This window comes from Glycine soja, chromosome 11, assembly GCF_004193775.1.
Source record: "Glycine soja cultivar W05 chromosome 11, ASM419377v2, whole genome shotgun sequence".
NCBI classification, from domain to species: Eukaryota; Viridiplantae; Streptophyta; class Magnoliopsida; order Fabales; family Fabaceae; genus Glycine; species Glycine soja.
The window spans coordinates 52983081-53000637 of record NC_041012.1 but is presented as its reverse complement, the minus strand read 5'-3'; the positions used below and the strand labels follow the sequence as shown (position 1 = coordinate 53000637).

At 36.7% G+C, this 17557-nt stretch overlaps 3 protein-coding genes and 1 long non-coding RNA gene across 4 annotated transcripts; 1 reads left to right on the top strand and 3 right to left on the bottom strand.

Moving 5' to 3' along the window:
- Positions 1-27: 27 nt before the first annotated feature.
- On the bottom strand, positions 28-1158 carry LOC114374643. The gene has a single exon (XM_028332309.1). It carries the CDS (start codon positions 954-956, stop codon positions 378-380), a length of 579 nt encoding a protein of 192 aa, XP_028188110.1. The 5' UTR covers positions 957-1158; the 3' UTR covers positions 28-377.
- A 9190-nt stretch (positions 1159-10348) lies between these two features.
- On the bottom strand, positions 10349-13020 carry LOC114373591. Its single transcript, XR_003658430.1, has 2 exons — positions 12804-13020; positions 10349-10640 (listed from the first exon to the last, which is right to left on the bottom strand). It is a non-coding gene; the product is annotated as an uncharacterized LOC114373591 (long non-coding RNA).
- LOC114373590 (amino acid transporter AVT6E-like) lies at positions 10853-12807 on the bottom strand. Its single transcript, XM_028331084.1, has one exon. The coding sequence runs from the start codon at positions 12717-12719 to the stop codon at positions 11262-11264; it is 1458 nt and encodes a 485-aa protein (XP_028186885.1). The 5' UTR covers positions 12720-12807; the 3' UTR covers positions 10853-11261.
- A 1128-nt stretch (positions 13021-14148) lies between the features above and the next one.
- Positions 14149-16382, top strand: LOC114377364 (splicing factor 3A subunit 2-like). Its single transcript, XM_028335840.1, has 6 exons — positions 14149-14505; positions 14577-14653; positions 14745-14810; positions 14885-14959; positions 15038-15112; positions 15593-16382. Exons 1-6 carry the CDS (start codon positions 14184-14186, stop codon positions 16028-16030), a joined length of 1053 nt encoding a protein of 350 aa, XP_028191641.1. The 5' UTR covers positions 14149-14183; the 3' UTR covers positions 16031-16382.
- Positions 16383-17557: the final 1175 nt, after the last annotated feature.

Here is a 17557-nt window from a genome sequence, read left to right as displayed (position 1 = left end):
GAATTCAGATACTTGAATACCAAGATAGAATCAAATCAAATATAGTCTGTTAATATGATCATTCCCATCAGACATAACATAATACAGTGCCTAAAGTAAAGTCAGGCAGACTCAAGCCTAACTGCTTATGCTTCAAAATTCAAATTATATACTTGTTGGCTCTTGCTGCTATATAACAACCTAGCTAAAATGTCTACCTCAATATTACTCTGCTCATGAAGATGTAATTTACCCTGATCACATATAATAGTACAAGCAAAAGAAACAAGCTGGATACTATAGTATAGAACATACAGGGTGCTAAACTTACCCACCACCAGTATCTGTAAGAAGAAAAACACTCAAATCTTTCTTTCTCACCAACTAATTTAAAAGTTTCAGTTTGGCTTGAGATCCTGGAACATGGTATCCCACTTGATCTCTTCAACAGCAGCAGACCAATAGCCATCATCTTCATCTCCATCCATCTTCTCCTCCTTCTGGAAATGGTAGACCACAGGACTAGAAAAACCAGGCTGAGCTGGAACAAGTGTGGAACTTCCATTTGTGAGAAAGAGTGTCTCTTGCTTTTTACGCCCCCTCTTCATCATAGCACTCTTGTTCCATCTTGTCCCCAAACCACTTCTAGTAGGCACTGGCACCGGCACCACAGCAAGTGCTGATTCTTGTTTGTGCATCAGCAAAGTCCTAACATAGTTAGCAAAGGTGTTCTTAGTCTTCTTGATTGCCGCCACGAGCCTTGCCACCGCGAGTGGCCTCTTTCCCTTCTCTTTTCTGGCAAGCTTGAGGATCTCTAGTCTGTGCTTTGCTATGGAGATTCCCATGCTTTGGAGAAACTCGTGGTTGAAGTAAAACATGTCTTCTTCTTCAAGCTCGTTGTGAGCAAAGGTAAGGCCATACTCATACACTAGGGATGCCTCAAGCCCACTTTTTGAAAGCCATGAGAACCAATCCATGTCGACCACGGTTCTGTATTACTTATTATGTATATATGACTTCATTCCACCATTTGTATTTATAATATATATAATAGAAGGGATGGATGGTAAAGAAAGACTCAAGACTCAAGAGTAAACTACCATCATTCCATGAGTTTCTTAAGTAATACTATCAAGAAAACAAAATCATAATAAATTATTAAATTTAGATCAAAGAACTGAACATTTTAAAGACTTGTTATTTCAGGAAAAAAAAATAGTTTTAGAAAATAATGACCATGTATTTCATTTTCAGGAATCAAAATAGGAGTTTATTCCAAATGATAAAAAAAAATTTCTAAAAATGACTTTGGACTTTAGAAAGGGTTTAGCTATGCTTTTCGTAAAAAAAAAAAGAAAAAAAAGGTAGTATTTTGTTGAATCTTGAGATATGGTAATATATATAGTATGTGGGGCATGTAACCCATGTTCACTGTTTCCTCCTAAATGAGGTCCAAGTGTCATAAATAACTCATGAGACCAAAGAATTTGATGTCATGTGGACATGTTATGCCGACAATCAAGGCTAGGACGATGTCGATGACCAATTGACCACCCACAACTCAGTTGATAGGGAAGTAGGGGTTAGGGAATAATAAGAGTTTTTTCAAACGAGTAGTATTTTCTAGACTTCGGTTAAACTAAAAGCAAGCATTTTATTAGTATTCTTTTGCTACAAAAGGTTGTGAATTAAATACGATCGATCTTAATCAACTGTAGGTTTGAGTGGTGAAGAAATTATGTTTTCCTTTAGTAGCAATTTGATTGAAATTCTGCAAATACAAAAAATAGAGAAATTAATCAAAGTCTGCCGTGACTTTTCAACTCTGACGATTTAAAAAAAAATATATTCATTTCCCGTTGCTTCTGACGACTTGTATAAATGACAGGCTAGATTTTGCATCTAGAATCGTGTAGCTTTCTTTCTCCTTTGACAGCATGCATGAACAATGATATATAATTGACGAGAAACTCTTTCGAGACATACATTCCTAAGCACCAAAGCAGTTATAAGATTTTGCTCCCTAGAAAGATAATTTTATTTCAATAAATAATAGGGATAGAATATATAGGGGCAGAGCATTCTTCACTTATTTTTTTTTCCTTTACCCCGTAAACAGACATTCTTAGAAGATATATTAGGAGCATGCAATTCAAGTAATTGATCTGAATATATGCATAATGAATTTCTTTTTAGTTCGGAAGGATTGACATCAGAAAATGACAATGTTTTGGCCACCCAAACTATATTAATTACTTTCAGATATCAGAGTGTCGGCCGCCGCTTGAATTTCTTTATTTCAAAAGCATATTAGTATTTCATTAGCTTCCAAAATTTAATGATTCTTTTTTCTGATAATTTAAAGCAGAAAGTATATTAATGAAACGAAGCAGCATGAAGAAAAGATGCGTAATCAGTGAACGTAAAATGATCAGCCTCAGCTTACTGGTTTATTCATTAATAGTGGAATTTATATATACATCTGCAGCATGAGGTTGTTATAACCGACTAACTAATCTAACCAACTCTTTAACTTCTAACTGAAAAGTTGTTATAGCTGTAGTTATACTGTTAACACGCCCCCCTCAAGCTGGGAATGTATGTTTATCATTCCCAGCTTGTTACAAAGATGCTGGAAAACTACCGGGGTCAAGGGTTTAGTAAAGATATCCGCGAGTTGCAGACTGGACGATACGGGAAGAAGCTTGATGAACCCTGAAGTGACTTTGTTACGAACAAGATGACAATCGATTTCAATATGCTTGGTGCGTTCATGGAATACGGGATTCGTTGCTATCTGAATTGCGGACCGATTGTCACAGTACAAAGTAGCTGGTTGAACGAATGTTGCGCGAAGATCCTGAAGAAGATATGTCAGCCATTGAAGTTCACAGGTTGTGGATGCAAGAGCGCGATACTCAGCTTCGGAGGAGCTGCGGGAGACGGTGGATTGTTTCTTCGACTGCCATGAAACGAGGGAAGAGCCTAGATACACAAGGAACCCTGTGGTGGATTTTCGAGAATCTTTGCATCCCGCCCAATCCGAGTCACTGAAAGCTCGGAGTTGGGGCGTTCCTGTTGCTGCGAAAAAGAGCCCAGACCCTGGTGTTCCTTTGAGGTATCGTAGTACACGAAAAGCGGCCTGAAGGTGAGCAGTTGTAGGAGCAGACATGTATTGACTGAGTTGCTGGACTGCGTATGCGATATCTGGACGTGTGTTGGTCAGATATATGAGCTTCCCTATTAATCTTCGATAAGAGGAAGAAGACTCGTTCGGAAGAGGGTTACCCGAGCTCTTTTGCAGTTTTACTGAATAATCCATTGGTGTTGAGTGCGGTTTGCAACCCAACATGCCTGATTCAGATAGGATATCTAATACATACTTACGCTGGCATAGATGAATTCCTTTAGAGGTTCGAGCAATCTCCAGCCCCAGAAAGAACTTCAAGTTCCCAAGATCTTTAATTCTAAACTCTTGGTCCAAAAGAGTGGTTATAGCCTGTATCTCCGTCAAGCTGTTCCCTGTAAGAATTATGTCGTCTACATACACTAAGAGGATGGTAATGGTGGATCCGGTTATTCGCAAGAAAAGAGAATGATCCGAATCAGACCGTTGGAAGCCATGGGAGGTGAGGAAGCTTGACAACTTCGTGAACCATTGCCGGCTGGCTTGCTTAAGGCCGTAGAGGGAACGTTGAAGACGACAGACCAGTTTCGGGTTATCAACTGGAAGTCCCGGTGGAACTTGCATATATACCTCTTCTTCAAGTTCCCCATGGAGAAACGCGTTGTTGACGTCCAGTTGCCGCAGGTGCCATTTGTTGAGTGCGGCCAAAGCTAGAAGAACTCGTACGGAGGTAAGTTTTGCTACCGGAGAGAAGGTGTCAAGGTAGTCCAACCCCTCCGTTTGAGTGTAACCCTTGGCAACCAAGCGTGCCTTGTATCTTTCTATGGACCCATCGGCTCGATATTTGATCTTATATATCCAGCGACATCCGATAGCTGTTTTGTGAGAAGGAAGAGGCATGAGTCTCCAAGTATTGTTCATTTGTAAAGCTTGTAATTCGGCCGTCATAGCTTTAATCCAACAGTCATGGCGAGAAGCTTCGACGTATGACGCAGGTTCTATGGCTGAGGATATAGTCATTACAAAATTTCTATGTGCAGGTGAAAGCCGTGAGTATGAAAGTACCGAGCTTAGAGGATAGCGAACAACCATTGAAGCCGTTGATGTAGACGAAGCAAGGCTTCTGTGATAGTCTTGGAGATAGGCTGGGGAACGTTTTGATCGTGTTGAACGCCTAGATTGTGAAGGAGCTTGTTCTCTCAAATGATCATTACAGGGCGGATGTGCTGGTATTGAGGTTTGGGGGATTTGTTTCTCTTCCGGTGGGTGAAGTTCTTTGCCGGAAAAGGGTATCGGTGATGGCGCTGAGTTATTTCTGTTCGAAGGTTGGGTTTCAGGCAATTGTGGAAAATGATTTTCGTAAAAAGTAACATTTCTAGATACTGCAACATCATGTGAATGCAAGTCATACACAAGAAAACCCTTTGTGTGTGCTTTGAAACCAATGAAAATGCATGGATGTCCCCTGGGATCAAATTTTTGTCGATTTGCTTTGAGTGTGTTAATATAACACAAGCATCCGAAAACGCGAATGTTAGAGATATCACATGGATGTTTGTGCAGTTTTTCGTAAGGTGAAATATTATGCAAAAATGGCGTAGGGATACGATTGATCAAGTACGCTGCGTGTGGCAAAGCATAGCACCAGAAGGTAGGTGGTAAGCTTGCCTGAAAAAGGAGTGATCGTGTAACGTTAAGCAAGTGTTGATGCTTACGTTCTACGATCCCATTTTGTTCTGGGGTCTCGACACACGTGGTTTGGTGTATGATCCCCTTAGACGCATAATAATCATGCATGAAGAATTCTATTCCATTATCGCTTCTTATTATTTTAATCCTGCCGTCATATTGGGTTTCAATGAAAGCAATGAAGTTGGTGATGATGTGTCGCGTTTCGGCTTTAGTCTTCATGAGATATACCCATGTGAAACGCGAATGATCATCAACGATGGTTAGAAAGTACTTGTGACCATGCATGGATAATTTTGAGCATGGACCCCATATGTCCATATGCAGTAAATCAAAAGAATGCAATGCATGTGATTTGCTAGAATAAAAAGGCATTTTCTTGTGCTTTGCATAATGGCATGTGTTGCAGACAAAATTTGTATCATTTCTTGAAAGGGAATAATAGTTTCTCATACATTGTAATCTCTCAGTTGATGGATGTCCCATTCTAAAATGCCATAGGTCTATAGGGATGGTATTGCACTGAGGATGAGTGATGATCGAGTTTGCAGCTTTAGTGGGTATTTGGTTTGGTATCAGGTGATATAAGCCATGCCTTGCTTCAACTATACCAATCTTCACATGGTTGTTCGTTTCCTGTAAAACACAAGACGTGGAAGAGAAGATTAATTCGTAATTATTAGAAGAAACGAGTTTTGAGATTGAAATAAGATTGAACGTGAATGTGGGTATGTAGAGTACATCGTGTAGGATTAAATTGGATGAGAAATGTACTGTTCCTGAGTGAGTGGCGTGAACGTGATGGCCGTTAGGAAGTTTCACCGTGATTGGGTCGATTTTTGTGTATGAATGTAGATTATGTAGAGAGCAAGTGACGTGGTCCGTTGCTCCTGAATCTAGAATCCAGGAGGTGGGATATTTGTGTGTGGAAGGTGACGTACCTGGGTTTAGTGATGTATTGATAGTGCTTGAGGACATTGACGCCACCTGTTTGGGTTGATTAGTCGTCGAGTTTCCTGCCTGTGGCTGTTGGATTAAGGCCAGTAGTGCCTTATACTGCTCAGGGGAGAAGTGAACAATTTCTTGTGACTCGTGTTGCTGAGCATGATCATCGGTGGTTCTTCCTTCTACTGCCATTATGTTATTCACGGTGGTTTTTCCTCCGAACGGTTTATAACCCGGGGGATATCCGTGCTTACGATAGCAAACGTCCACTGTGTGTCCGGTCTTGCCACAGTGCGTGCAAGTTTTCCTTCCATTGTTGCTCTTGTTCCTTCCGTCATAGGTTGCAGGTATCCCATGTTTTTTATAGCAAACGCTTTCTACATGACCAACACGTCCGCAGAAGTCGCAGATGGTTTTTGCCGCGTTAATGGAGACATCTTTGGGTTCGAAGTTGATGCTTGGACCTGTGTTGCCTAACAATTGCCTTTCTTGCTGAACTACATAAGAGAATATTTTGGAAATAGCAGGTATGGGATCCATAAGAAGCACGTGTGAACAAATGTTAGTATATTGATCATTCAAACCTCGTAGAAATTGCATGGCCCTATCCTCAAGCTTGCGTTGTGCGATGATGGTGAAGGCACTACAGGAACATCTGATATTGCACGAGCAGATTGAGTCGGGTCTGAAGTTCTCAATCTCGTCCCATATTATTCGTAAACGGGTGAAGTATTCCGTGACTGAGAGGGTCCCTTGTTTCATCGTAGACGCCTCTTGTTGAAGATCGGAGATTCGAAGAAGGTCTCCTTGCGAATATCTGGACTTCAGGTCACGCCAAATCTCCTCGGCTTTGTCCATCCAAAGGATACTTTGCCGTATGGAGGTGGCCACCGAGTGAACCAGCCATGACACGACCATATTGTTGCACCGGCGCCAAGCCCCATAGGTTCTGTCCGTCTTCAGCGGTTCAGGTGCACTGCCGTCTATGAATTCCACCTTATTCTTAGCACTTAGCGCAGTGACCATGGATCTACTCCATGAGTGGTAATTGGTTGAGTCTAAGACTGGAGAGACAAGGGCTATAGCAGGGTTCTCGCTCGGGTGGAGATATAAGTAGCTTTCTGCGCTATTAATCGAAGCTTCATTCATGGTGGATATTGAAGGATAAGAGATGAATAGTATGCGCAGCAGAACTCTTCATTAGAAGAGCTCTGATACCATATTAATGAAACGAAGCAGCATGAAGAAAAGATGCGTAATCAGTGAACGTAAAATGATCAGCCTCAGCTTACTGGTTTATTCATTAATAGTGGAATTTATATATACATCTGCAGCATGAGGTTGTTATAACCAACTAACTAATCTAACCAACTCTTTAACTTCTAACTGAAAAGTTGTTATAGCTGTAGTTATACTGTTAACAAAGTAATCCATAACTTGTTGACTCATGATAATTTTTTTTAAAAAAAGTAGTTTGTGTTTATGGACACATTACATATATATGTTTCATTAAATATTTTGACATAAAATGAGTTTGTAAATAATTACAATGGTTAAAGAATCTAAGATGAATTTTAATCTTCATTAAAAAGTATAACGTTTAATATTACTAATACATTAAAGTTGAGTTTTCTAAGAAAAAATTATTTGTGCATTCTTTATTTTTACAGAAAAATAAATTTATGGATTCTTTTAGTATGGTCCAACGAAATCATATTGTAAAAACTAAGCATTGAATACCTTTGATTTTTATATAATAAATATTTTTTTCTATTTTATTATTTATTTTATATTTAAGTTCTTAAAATCGGAAGATCTTGTCCCAATGCCTAATACATGATTCAGACACTATCCAATGGTTGTGTTGTCTTTATTTTGCTTTTACGAACATGCTCCTATCATATAGAATTTGTATCCATGCAGGTTCACGAGCACGAATAAAAAGATCGGAACACTATTCCCATGTGAATATGATTTAGGAAAATTATACTACATTCAATGTGTCATTACTAGACACAAGTGAGAAAAAGATAAAACATAAAAGGAAAACTTTACTCACATTTTTAGCAATTTTTTTTAATTATATTTTTTTTCATCTACAAGATTTAAATTTAAGATAATAAGAAGATCGAGTTTGGTTCTATCCTAATCAACATCTTAATCAATTTTTTTCGTTGAATCCTCCATACTAATTATTTGCATTTAAAGTTGAATTTAAAGGTTTTGAGATAAACAAGAGTAAAAATAATATAGGAATTAAAAATCATTCAAGTCTAACACAATTGATAGACGGTGAAAACAAGTTAATTAATGAGAGTTCAATTGTATGTACCAAGAAAATTGTATTGAAAGAAAAAAATCTATTTTAATAAATTCTACACTTTAAGAGTATTTTTTTTTTCTGACTGTCTACACTTTGAAAGTTAATCTTATCACTACAAGGTATGGGAATATAGAATTAAATGGAACGGTTTAAATTATCTCACAACACTCTGTGTTATAGCACTAGCCGCTCATGAAAAGATCGGATTAAACAGCTTTATATGCTTGGTTCAGAGGACCAGCCAAATTGAATATTCTTAATTATTATTTTTTTTACTGAGAATATACTTAATTATGTGCATCGACCTAATTAGCTAAAAGGCAACGAACACAGCGTTACTACAAAGATCAATTTATGAAAAGCCATATTCTAAATATATAGTTTATGAGAGGGGGCAGTGATTGTCTCATAGGATTATTTGGTAGTTCATATTATGAAATCTCATGAAAATCGCAAAGCTATTATGTATAAAATAAATTATTTTACCTCCCATATCTTATTTTACAATTTAAATCAAAGAAACTCCATCAAATTACATACTTGATCGAGGTTCTTTCGGTTAAATTGTATTTATATTTATATTTATATTTATATTATAAACTTGTAAAAATTGATTGAGTTCAGTTAAACTCGACGAAGTGTTTTTATCTACGAAGATAATTAATAATGCATAAAGAGAGTTTATCTGTCTATCATCAATTCATCACCTTTCAGCGAGATATGACTCTAAAATTTGGAGTATCTGACTTACGTGGTGTCATCTCAGATGTGTGAGAACTCAATTTCAACATTTTTTTAAGAAAAAACCTCAGCTTTAACTACTGCAGCTTACTTTCATAACATTAATGGGATAAAGACACCATGTTACTGCATTTAAAACAGAAACTAGATGTGTTATCGATATTCGAATACCAATCAGAAGTTGTTCTCAATATCTTATTTTAGATGTGTTATCGATATTCGAATACACCAATGTTGAATTTAAAAGAGAAACTAGATGTGTTATCGACAGAAGTTGTTTTTAATATCTTATAACTTCTGTCGAATATAAAAATGTTGAATCGGTGCTAAACCAATTGTTCATGATGTTCGTGTTTTGACTTAGATTGATTTTTACTTAAAAAAACATATTATCTGATTATAAAAATAATGACAACTTAATTTAAATTAATTTAAATATAGTATTGATTTTATCTAATTTAATTTTAAAGGTTTAGATTAAATTAGGCCATTTAATTTTTTTAAGGTAACGCATATAAATAAAATACTTCATTATAAGTCATAAAATCTAAGAAACTCAATAATACATTATATAAATTACTGTCGCTTGTGTAATTTTAGACTTGATACTTCTTATTAATATATATTTTGTTTGTTCTATCTACTCTTTGTTAAAATGTATATGGTTCAATATAAAATATAAAGTCACATAGTAATAAAGAACGAAAGATAAAAAAAAACAATAAAACTAACAAACTTACAACAATGTCAGAATAATAGCATAATTTAGAAAATAAATTTATGTAAAATATAAATTAATATGTTAACATCATTAGAATTTACTTTTACAAATATGAATAGTAGAAATTTTGTATATAAGTATAGTTATATAAACGCGCATGAGTTCAAATTTGAGTTGAATTAAATCATTTTCAAAATCGATCTTAACATTTTGAAAAAATCGCAGCCATGCTTTCCTTTATCCCACCAATCATCAGCAACTGGGATTTCCAGTTTATTAGGCTTTGATGAATCTGATATTCAGGGTCCGGTTGTTTCACAACCCAAGCCCAATTTTAAGGGTTCATAAGAGATAAAGACCAACTTTTGTTATTATAATTACCACGAAATAATACGTGTCTAATGAATAATATTATTTGACTGGCCAAGCTTTCATTCTATATATTCTCCGCGAGTCTAGCAGAAAAAAAGGTTATAACGTTTTCGGCTTTCTTATGTGGGTTGCAAGCCAAAGTGAATGTTGGTATAGCAGCAAAGATGGGTTGAAGAATTTAGCATTGCCTTAAAGCTAAAGGAAAAAAGCAAAATGAAATTGGATTCGAACCCCTGAGCAAAGTCTCATGCTCAAAACTTGAAGATGGAAAAAACGTGATTAGAAAAAAAGAACCCACAGAAAGTGATTAGTCATATTCTTCAAGAGAGATTAGTCGTTAAAATCAATATATATTTTATATCAATAACATGTTTTAAAAAAAACTAAAGGAAATGGCTTATTGGAGCTGTATGACACAAATAATGTGAAGCAAATAAAAACTAACAAAAGAAAACAAACAAAGCTGCTTGAGATTCACATAAAAAACGAATGCATGAAAGTCACCTACTTTTTATGTCAAGACAAAGGTAGTACAACTTCACATGGGATCAAATTTATGCTCAAATTTGTCCTGATGTAAAGCGCATTGTTTGCATTCTAATTTGAATGTGATACCGACATACCGTTAATAGCAAACGTTACAGGTGAGCGTGATTTTATGCAATGTGGTGTTGTAGTGTTTGCTCCCGTGTCCTCCATTTTTGGTGTGTGTGGCGTGTGCAGGATCGTCCTTTATTATTTCCCTGGTCAAATATAAACTATTCACAAAAACACATATTTTACCACAAACCATCATGTGCTTTGGCCTGGAGCATTGTTCACAGTACAACCATCGAATAGCGACTAAAATTAAGTTCAAATGTTTCAAATAAGAAGAAGAAGATTACTTGAGTCTTAGCAGCACAATCTTCAAAAAAACAAAAAAAATTGGTGGATGGAAAACAACTAATACAGCTGGAAAATGAAAATAAATCGTGGAAATGTGCCAGTTAAGCAATTATGTGAATCTGTTACACATGTTACAACACTATCCTTGTGTAAAATCAATTAACAAAAAAGATCATACAGGCATAAAGAACAGAACAGTATACATAGCTATGTCTGTGGCAAACTCTAATCAGCCACAAATTCCTCTCATATTGAATCAATCGGTCATCAATTCATCATTCCTCAAATGAAAGTTAATGTGCATCTCATATCATATATATCATAGCTGGGGCAAAAATACTTATCCCATACTACAGAACAATCCTGTCACCCCCAATCTTCCGGTGTTTGAATTACGTTGCAGCGGAGCCAATGAACAAATGTTCTGTACTAAAAATTACCACATGATTCCTGTGAAAAAGAAACCAAATCGTGAACTAAGAGTTACTCTCAAGGCTATAGATATTGCCAACAACTCCTACTACACTAACAGTCACAGCTAATACCAACATCAACCAAGATAAAATCCATTCCCCATAGCTTAAGTCCCCCTGATGACTTAATCTCAATGCAACAAGAGAAGGAAATATAAAGCCCAATGAAACAGCCGTGGTTGCTCCAGTGAACTTAAAAGCTGTCCATATGCTTGGAATCATGGTAGAGCCAATATATATGAGGACCAACAGAACCACAGTCAACCCCAGAGATCTCTTCCTACTTTCTGATAGGGGAGGTGATCCCTCAAACACTAGCGCATCCACTGTTTGGCGCAGCGAGAAATGAATAACAGGGAAAACAAGTATCAAATGAAGAATGTAGCCAACCCGGACAATATAGTTCAAGGCCGAGCTAAACCGAATTCCAAGATCTTTATCAAAATTAGTCAGCACATCAGACTCAGTATCTTTCCCAAAGAGCAGGTAACCCGATATGGCAGTGGAAGAATAAACTAGGATGCACAAAATCGTGGTGTACCTTCCAACTCGGTTCATCTTCTGAGGAGACCGCTGTTCAAGCTCGTTATATATCGGCTGCAAATTAAAATGACAAACATATGCATTGGTCATGATGGGAATCACGACAAGCAAATCCAAGATGGCAGTTTTGGAGCTAAAATCAGGAGCCATCCTGGGAGCATCAATCCGTCCTTCCACGAGCTTAATGAAAGCAACAGTAAAAGTAACAATGACAAACAAGACAGCAAGAGCCACCGAGGCGGCCGAGGTCAAGCTCAAGGAATCAATCTTGTCAAGTGAACAAAGGGGGGCAAGGAAAACCACCATGACAACAAAAATGACAAGCTTCCTCTGATCCCACACCCCATTCCCCATTAACTGATCAAAAACCCCCAAATGGTGGACGGAACCAGACATAACATCCCCCATGATTATCAAGTAAACCACCAAAACACCAGCATTGTTGACAATGATACAAATTTCAGACAAAATCCTGGCAGGCCTTCCCATAGCATGTTGAACAACCTCACCATAGGAGGATGCCTTACACAAAACAGAAAACCTCACCAACAATTCGACGCTAATTTCAGACAAAATTCCCATAAGAACGATCAAAACAATCCCCAAAACCACACCTAGAACTTTCATAGTGGCAGGGAGGGCCATAATCCCTGCCCCGATAACAGTGGTTGTTAAATTGAAAACAGCCCCAGGTATCCCAGAACCGTGATTGGGCCCCATAACAATAAGGGGATAATTATCGATGTCGATTTCCAAATCGTCATCGTCGTCGTCATCGACCTTGGATCCCAAATACACCTCGGATTCGTCAAAAGTGGGCCTTTGTAAGGATTTTGAGGAATCATTTTGAGGCTGCAATTCTAGATACGAGTTAATGGGTAAGGAAGAATAATTATTATTATCCTTTCTGTGAGACATTGTTTGGCAGATCAGAAAGAATGGTTGTTTGTTGGGAAGATGAATCTGTAGATCTTGCGAAACGAAAAAAAAAAAAAAACTTACAGATTTGAAAGCGATAGATAGATGGAGATGAAACGGTGATCGTTTCGCAGAGTGAAGCTAGATCTCGGGATCAATGGATACTGGATTGGATAATCTCTCTAATTCTCCGTCACCAGCTTCTACCGAATAACATCAAGAAAAAAAACGAAAGGTGCGGCAATTTTTTGGGGAGGGAAACAAACCTCTTTGTGCTGCCACTCCAACTTTCCTACGTGGACTTTTTCATTCTTATGTCTAACATTTCTCACTTCATTTTTTTTATTTAATTGTATCACACGCCATTGACTATTGAATTAATTAATAAATTTAAAATTTAAAATTCATTATTAACAATAAGGTCATTTTATATTATTTTTTAATATATGTGATTTCATATAATGATAATGCTTTATTTTTATAACTTGTTCAATGTAGAAAAAATATGTTATAATATTATATATTTATTTCTTAAAACTTAAAACAGATAATCCACGTATGATTTTTTTTTATTTTCATGTAACCACGTGTTTTACTGAATAATAAATATACAATAATGTTTAAAATTATTATAAAATAATGTTTTACTAATTAAACTATTTTAAAATTAATAATTTATTTATTTTTATAGAGGTGTATTTTAAAAATTTGTCCAAAGTCCAATGATATAAACCCAGCTGAGCTGAGCCAATGGCAGATTACGAGGTTTGTTACATCAGAGTGGGAGGCCCATAGTATACATTACAAATTCCTCTGGAATTGGAATCAATGCTAAACAACAAACAAGAACAGGACATATTCCTTTCATAGAAATCAGCTCTAGGCAATCACATTGGTCATTGCTCAGTTAACAGTTAACACTTTACATAACTGAATTTAACTCATGCAATAACATCAATTCATCACCTCCTTCCTTCGCTGTACATGCACCGTTACACACATTATTAAAAACACCTTTTTATATATAACATTTCTTTTTCTTCAATTATTTTTTTTTACTGAAAATTTTCTTCTTTACTTAAATCATTTATTGTAAATTTAAAATATAATTTATATTAAAATTATATAAAGTCAAATATTCGTCTTCTATAACACACATTAAAATACAAATAACAGTATACACTTGAAGGCAACATATGTAGTTACATATATTGTTTTTATATCTGCTTATTATGGAATATAAATTTTATATTAATTTAATGTAAAAATATTTTTATTTTATTTTTCAATCACTAATTACTACTACATTTATTTTATTTAATATTTAAAATATATATATATAGTGGGCTAAGCGTGAAGGAAGGTAGTGGGCTTTATGGCAAGAGAGCCCAACAGGGAGAAAACAAAATAAATAAGTATATAGTTTGTGTTGTGTTATCGTACCGTATCGTAACTAAACTAAAAATGGATCGAGAATGGGGATCGAAGCCGGGGAGCGGAGGTGCGGCGTCGGCGCAGAACGAAGCCATAGACCGGCGAGAGCGTCTCCGGCGATTGGCTCTGGAGACCATAGACCTGGCGAAGGATCCCTATTTCATGCGCAACCACCTCGGAAGCTACGAATGCAAACTCTGTCTCACTCTCCACAACAACGAGGGCAACTACTTGGCTCACACTCAGGGAAAGCGCCACCAAACCAACTTGGCCAAACGTGCAGCTCGCGAGGCCAAGGACTCCCCCGCGCAGCCCCAACCTCACAAACGCAAAGTCACTCTTCGAAAAACAGGTTTCATTCTATTCACTAACTCAATTTCGTCTTTTATGAAAAACAATAAATATAAATTTATGTGCTTGCAGTGAAGATTGGACGACCTGGGTACCGTGTCACCAAGCAGTATGACCCGGAGACTAAACAAAGATCTCTCCTATTCCAGGTTCTTTTTCTTCTTCTTCTTTTTTTATCTTTGTTTACGCATATTATGATAATTTCAATATATATATACTTTTAATTGTGTATTGATGTAGATTGAATATCCGGAGATTGAAGACCTCACGAAGCCGAGGCACCGGTTTATGTCCTCCTATGAACAGGTGGGACTCTGATTTTATTTATTTATTTTTCTCTCAACTTGCCATGATTTAATATTTCTCTTTGATGGTTACAGAGGGTGCAACCCTTTGATAAAAGTTATCAGTACCTCTTGTTTGCTGCTGAACCATATGAAATCGTTGCTTTCAAGGTATACTCTTTTCTTACCTTTGGTCTTTCTTTGCACTTGCCTTTTTCTTTTGCCCCTGTTTTTACTCTTCAATTTCAGGTGCCGAGCACGGAGATTGACAAGTCCACTCCAAAGTTCTTCTCGCACTGGGATCCTGACTCAAAGATGTTCACGGTTAGTACATTTACTCCTCTTTTCTAGTTGTCATGGAAAACTTAATCTATCCATGTGTTATGCATTTCATACAAAACAAAAACCATAACCTGGTGTGATAAAACATCTGATTGGCCTTGCACCATATTTCATAAATGTTGTATTGAAAAATAATTTTTATTTTGTTTTCAGAAGAGCCTCTTTCTTCAAGCTTTTTATTAAAAACCTGTTTTAACCTTAAATTGAGCTACTAATGCCCATATACAAGTAGCCCCGACATCCAAACATGAGTCTGGTCTAGAAAATTACTTGTTGTGTTTCAATTGCGTGCTCCTGTATGTATCAATGCAAACTAATTATTCAAGCATTTAGCAGCAGAACTAGGTTGGCAATATCCTGTCTGCTTTCTTGCCTTAATTTTTTCTGTTTATGTGGCGTGCATTATTGATATTTAATTTCCACCATCTGCCATTGATGACTTGAATTGATACTTGTTTGCAGCTGCAATTGTATTTTAAATCCAAGCCGCCAGAGGCGAACAAACCACAGCCTGCCACTACTGCCAATGGCACAGCGCCATCTGGTGTTCCACCAAGGCCTTTGCCCCCACCACCCCAAGGTCCACTACCACCACCTCCCCCTCCTCCACAAGGGCTACCTCCTGGCGCACCTATGGCAAATCCTCCTAGAGCTCCTCCACCTCCAATGCCGGGATCTATGCCACCTCCTCCTCCTATGACAGCAGCTAACGGTCCTAGACCTGCACCTTCTGGTGGAATGCCATCTATTCCACCCCCACCCCCTGTTGCAAGTGGGACATCGGGTTTCAACATGGGTGCTAGACCTCCATCAATGCCACCTCCCCAAGGTTTTCCTTCCCAACCTATGCAGGGTCAGGGTGTCCGTCTTCCTCCTCCGCCCCCTAACATGGGACAGTAGGTCCACGGGGCTTTAGGGTAGGACAGCAAGCATCATTGGAACTGTTAAACAACTGCAGTAGAATGTGTCCGTTAAGGACTTAATGCTTTGTATGGTAGAGGCAAGGTTTCTTAAACAATACACCAAATTACCTGTACACTCTTCCTTTGTCATTTTTACATTTTCAAATTAAGATGTGGAAGTATCGAGATTTCTGGCTTTGGCATTGATGTCTTTGGAGTATTGACCGTATCCACAAATTTAGGTCTCAGTAGCTTGATATGGTTGGAAAATTTTTGCTTGTTGCAAGTAATTTAGGATTAAGACTATTTGATTATGGGGAATCACAAGACCGATTATTAAATTGTTTTTATTGTTCTTGCGTTTTGGAGATTCTCGATTGGAATGTATATGTTTCTTGTAGCTTGAAGAGGGAGAAAAAGACTATTCGGAGTCAAGAATACAAATGCTACATGCGTAAGTATGTATGGTTTCCGAAACTCGGTTCTCGGAATTCATTTATATGAATTTACGATAAGTTGAAGTTAGATTCAGTCGCTGTTCTTTTTCCATGTTCGTAACTAATTGAACACCAGATACAGTAAACAAGGACCCGATGGAAATCCATAAAATGAAGTAGCAAAAGATACACAGAAGAGTAGTTTAGTAGATAACCAATACTTGACCAATTTGTAGTTTTTAAAGTTACCATTTTGATATGTGGAGTCAGAGAATAGAGATTAGCCAACATTGAAATCGTTTAATGTGGACGGGCCACCTATGGAAGCAAATATTTGGCAGCATGAATCAGTTTTATTTGATAACTTGAGTTTATTTTATGTTTAGGATTCAAGTGTTGATACAAAATGGATCTCACGAGTCACAAGTTAATAGTTTCTTAGGAAAAGCACTTAGTTACTTTTAGCCGTTTCTGGAGAGTTACTATAACTTGAGCTGTTTGTATAGATAGTATACAGCTGCAGGGAATTTAAATTACCGTTGATAGGAAAGGCCCCAGTGACAAGGGACATTGATGGTTGTGTTTTTAGTTTTTACTAGATAGATAGTAGAAGGTTTCGTTACTGGCGGCTACCTATGGAACTTTCATCCAATGGTTTAATTATGTACTGACTCGTGATAAAAATCAATCCATCACTGCATTTTTCTACTATCTTAATTTTGAGTCACTTATATTTTTGGTCCGTAAATTTAAATTTATTTTTTAAGTTCTTAATTTAAAAAAATGTTTTTTTAGTTTTTCCTAACTTATTTTTGGCCATGTAGAGACACAATTTGTAATAATTTTTTATTTTAAGAGAGACAAGAAAAACATTTTTCAATATTGAATGACAAAACACAAATTTAAATCTGATAAACCAAAAATAATAGTAATCATGTACCCCAAAAAAAATAATTAAGTGAGACTTATTATGTTTTTCTTTTTAATTTACTGATCAAACGATTAAAATTCTTATATTTTCTCTTTTTTCTATTTTTCCTATATAACCAAATAAAGGATTAAAACAATATTTTTTAAAAAATAATCAT

Coding starts and splice junctions, on each gene's coding strand:
- LOC114374643 (XM_028332309.1), bottom strand. CDS start 956: ATGGATTGGTTCTCATGGCTTTCAAAAAGTGGGCTTGAGGCATCCCTA.
- LOC114373590 (XM_028331084.1), bottom strand. CDS start 12,719: ATGTCTCACAGAAAGGATAATAATAATTATTCTTCCTTACCCATTAAC.
- LOC114377364 (XM_028335840.1), top strand. CDS start 14,184: ATGGATCGAGAATGGGGATCGAAGCCGGGGAGCGGAGGTGCGGCGTCG. Junction 14,811..14,884: donor TTATGTCCTCCTATGAACAG/GTGGGACTCTGA, acceptor TGATGGTTACAG/AGGGTGCAACCCTTTGATAA. Junction 14,960..15,037: donor ATGAAATCGTTGCTTTCAAG/GTATACTCTTTT, acceptor CTTCAATTTCAG/GTGCCGAGCACGGAGATTGA.